This window comes from Chenopodium quinoa, unplaced genomic scaffold (assembly GCF_001683475.1).
Source record: "Chenopodium quinoa cultivar QQ74 unplaced genomic scaffold, ASM168347v1, whole genome shotgun sequence".
In the NCBI taxonomy this organism is placed as follows: domain Eukaryota; kingdom Viridiplantae; phylum Streptophyta; class Magnoliopsida; order Caryophyllales; family Amaranthaceae; genus Chenopodium; species Chenopodium quinoa.
This window is the reverse complement of record NW_018744626.1, coordinates 5,104,449-5,108,142: the sequence shown is the minus strand read 5'-3', so window position 1 is coordinate 5,108,142 and position 3,694 is coordinate 5,104,449. Positions and strand designations below refer to the sequence as shown.

At 29.0% G+C, this 3,694-nt stretch overlaps 1 protein-coding gene across 1 annotated transcript; it reads right to left on the bottom strand.

Moving 5' to 3' along the window:
* Positions 1-313: 313 nt before the first annotated feature.
* Positions 314-2,685, bottom strand: LOC110700814. The gene is made up of 4 exons (XM_021878403.1): positions 2,519-2,685; positions 2,368-2,421; positions 1,754-1,888; positions 314-882 (listed from the first exon to the last, which is right to left on the bottom strand). The coding sequence occupies exons 1-4, from the start codon at positions 2,519-2,521 to the stop codon at positions 487-489; spliced, it is 588 nt and encodes a 195-aa protein (XP_021734095.1). The 5' UTR covers positions 2,522-2,685; the 3' UTR covers positions 314-486.
* Between the last annotated feature and the right edge of the window lie 1,009 nt (positions 2,686-3,694).

The following is a 3,694-nucleotide window of genomic DNA, read 5'->3' as shown; positions in this document are numbered from 1 at the left end:
AAGACCAACTATACAATACTCTCTCCGTCCTTTTATTATATGCATGTGATCCTTTTTTGGGTGTTTAAAATTAAGTGCCTATTTCTATCTATAAATTGTACTTTACTCTCTTTTTGATGATTTGTCATCCTTTTTTTTCTCTATTTTGTACTTTAACATCAATTCCCAATATTTTCTTTCTCTTAATTCTCAATCACTTTTTTCTTTCTTTCTATCTCTCTCTAACACCACATGCATATTTGTAGTCTCAATTATTAATTTTAAGGAATCTTTAACTTTCTTAATTCTCGTACAAAATGGAAAATAGGCATGTAATAAAAGGATGAAGGGAGTAATATTAAAAAAAAAAAAAAATTGTTGAAGAAAATAATACTAATAAAACCCAATTGTTGAAACATGATGATTAGAGTATGTAAGCTTTAGCAAGACCAACTGTAATGAAAAACTAAAACTCTTTATTGATAAATGATAAAATTTACAAAATCACTATAACATCAAAGGATTATTTGGGCCTCCATAATATATCACTCGGCCTAAATATTCTGATGTAAAACCACCATCTTTAACAGTATATGATTTTTCACATTCCCAAACCTTATGAGTATCTTCAGGGTCTACCACATTCTCATAACTTTCATTGACATATGTAGCATTAAATACTGCTGCTGTATATTGAGCATCATAGATTGCCCTCCTTCCATTGCCCATCTCAGGAGGAGGAGTACTAAGCTCGGGATTAAAAATCTCACCTCCCCATTCAACTTGATTGGAAAATTCTTTCAGTGAAGTAAATAATTCTTTGGGCCAGTATCCAATGTCATCTTTTTCAATTTTATCTCTTGTACGAGTAAATGATAACCACCAATTTCCATCATCTTGACGCTACACGCTCACAAAACATTAAACACGTGAATATTAGTAAGAATGGGCCGGGTATGTTACGCGATGTGGCAGGTCTTGAAAAAAATTCTTTTGGTGGTAATAAAAATTAAAATGCACAATTAGTTAATCAAGCTTCATTTTACCTGTTTAAAAAGTATGGATTGTATAAACTTGTATATTTGAATTTATACATGTTATTCTATCAAAGTAGTATAAATAAGAATTTCAATCACAGAATTAATGTTGTAACTCGATGCATCAACTGAGATTTAAAAGCTAGTTTATAATATATTAAAAGTAGCTTAATATGTAACCAAATCCCCTAATAACTTCCCAAAAAATAAAAAATAATAATATAAAAAAAGGAGTGCATAAAATTGTAGGATTAGACTTTTGGAGGAATTTGGTGAGAAATTACAAAAAACAACTCTTGAACTATGTAAAAGATTCATTTATTCTATGTATCAACTTACTTTCAAATTTATAAAACTAGTTTATACAAAATTTGAACATGCAACCTTTAATCTTAACACTAGAAGTATTACTAATTAATAAGCTTTTATAAGTTCATGTTATTTTACCTCTAACATCAGATGAATAACTACTTAGCTATGTCTTTTTTTTCGTTTTTTAAAAAATAAAATATCAAAATGTAATACAAGTAAATGACAATATAATTAATATTTTTTCTATTTTTATTTTTTTAAAAAAGATTTGAGTCATGAATTGAGTGTAAAATTGTTTTTTTTTTTGTGTGTGGAGATTGAGTGTATAATTGTTAATTGTATGTAATTAATGGTGGGGCATGATTGAGTTTAATAATAGTCATTATAAATAAATAAATAAATAAACATTAGTTGCGGACTTATACCTTGATAATTGATAAATCCCAAGCCTGTTGTTGTCCTCCATATTCAGAGTACTTGCTTGGGACTACACCCAAAGGCATGTCTTCAGCCACTTGAACAAAACCTGGGCATTGATTTATGCATCCTTTTCCCCCGGTCTATCAAAGTTATTTTTTTCAATACAAGAATATTAGAATATTAGTACATATGCCCTCGGTTACTTTTCAATTTACAAATATACATTTTTACTAAACCAAGAAATACATTGAATTATAGGAGAGAAAAGTGATATATAATTTTTTTTTTATTTTTTTTTTAATATGTAGTAATAAAAAGTGGTGGCCTGGGTCTAATTTCTTAAATTTGTTACAACACTTACAAATGAGTAAATTTAAAAGAAATATTAAATAAGAAAAGTGAGTAAGAAATTAGGTGGGGTATTAAAGAGATAAGTCTTGATTCCTTAATTTTTTTTTTTACTAATACGTACCTAGTATTTTATCCATAACTACTCATGTTTCACTATTATATGTAAAAAAAAAACTTTCAACCTATAGTAATAATTGATAAAAATGCTTACAGCGAACCCATCTACAATAGGTGGGTAGCAATTTCAAAAAAAAAAAAAAATGCTTACAGTGAAACTTGCATACAAATGTGCTTCATTATCCTTGAATATCGCAGGATTTACCTGAAATTGACCACCCAAAATAAGTTTGTTTTATATATTCTATGTGATTTAAGACAATTTAAAGAACTGAAAATCCTAATTTAAATTCTTATCTTACCATCCATCCGGCTTCAAAGCTATTGTCACCATTTAAAAGCTTAATTCGCGCTGTAGACCATTGATTGGGTTGTACAACAGGTTTATAAAGTGAGAGTACCCCAGCAACTCCCAAAAATTTCCTGTCCAAGTTATTTGTATGAACTATAGCATCCTGTACCAATTATTAGCAATTACTACCCATGTTTAGTTTTATCATCTTGTTATCTTAAATACAATTAATTATGCATGTCATATCATTGCACAATCATTTATAAAAATATTTATTTACTCCAAAAGCAATTATATATCCCTATTTATAAAAATATAACCTAGTCTCAGCACAAATAATTCTATTTTCAATAATAATTGATATATATGACAAATAACTTTCCACTATCTATCTTGTTTTCCTTCATAAACCGCATAAATCATCAAATGTAGCAATCTTAAAAAACAAAAAAAAAAATACTTATTTCTAAATGAAATTTGAATGTCCTTTCACAAATACACGAAACTACGTTAGTGGCGCAAATGAATTACCTTTCTGACACTTTCAAAGAAAGTTATACCGAGGATGGAGTATTTAATGAATAAATATTTTAATTGACAATTATAAAATTTTCATAACTAGAACGTACCCTTCTAAAGCACAAAGTACACATACAGCTAACAGCCACCAGCACAGCTAACAACTACCTCTACAACTATATTTTGCCGAACACGCCCCGTGTGACCGCTTGTAAAATAATAAAGTAATCTCTAAAACACTGATCGGGTAACCCTTACAACATTGACTAAGTAATCCCTATAATACTGACGAAGTAACCCCTGTAATACTAATAAAGTAACCCCTGAACACTAATCGGGTAACCCCTATAACACTATCAAAGTAATCCCTATTATGGCCGGCTACACCGTGTGGCGGCAAGCCACATATAAGAATTTGTGATAGAAGTGGAAGTTATAGTTTAATTTTTTTTTTTAAAAGTTGGAAGTTATTAAATAAACACAAAAAAAAAAAGTGCAAAGATTTTGAGAATTAGAGTTTTGGAGTGTTGTGGATAAAAGTTGGGGAAAAATATCTATAATTATATAATAGATACACCAAACAATTAACAAATAAACTTACACAATGTTTATCAGGAGATTCAAGTTGATTAATGTCAAAGACGCTGGAATTCAAATTGGTTCTTAG

Bases quoted from the DNA above. Each gene is read 5' to 3' on its own strand.
- LOC110700814 (XM_021878403.1), bottom strand. The intron at 1,889-2,367 runs GTAAGCATTTTT...TAACTTTGATAG, and splicing joins ATTTGTATGCAAGTTTCACT to ACCGGGGGAAAAGGATGCAT. The intron at 883-1,753 runs GTATAAGTCCGC...GTGAGCGTGTAG, and splicing joins GGGATTTATCAATTATCAAG to CGTCAAGATGATGGAAATTG.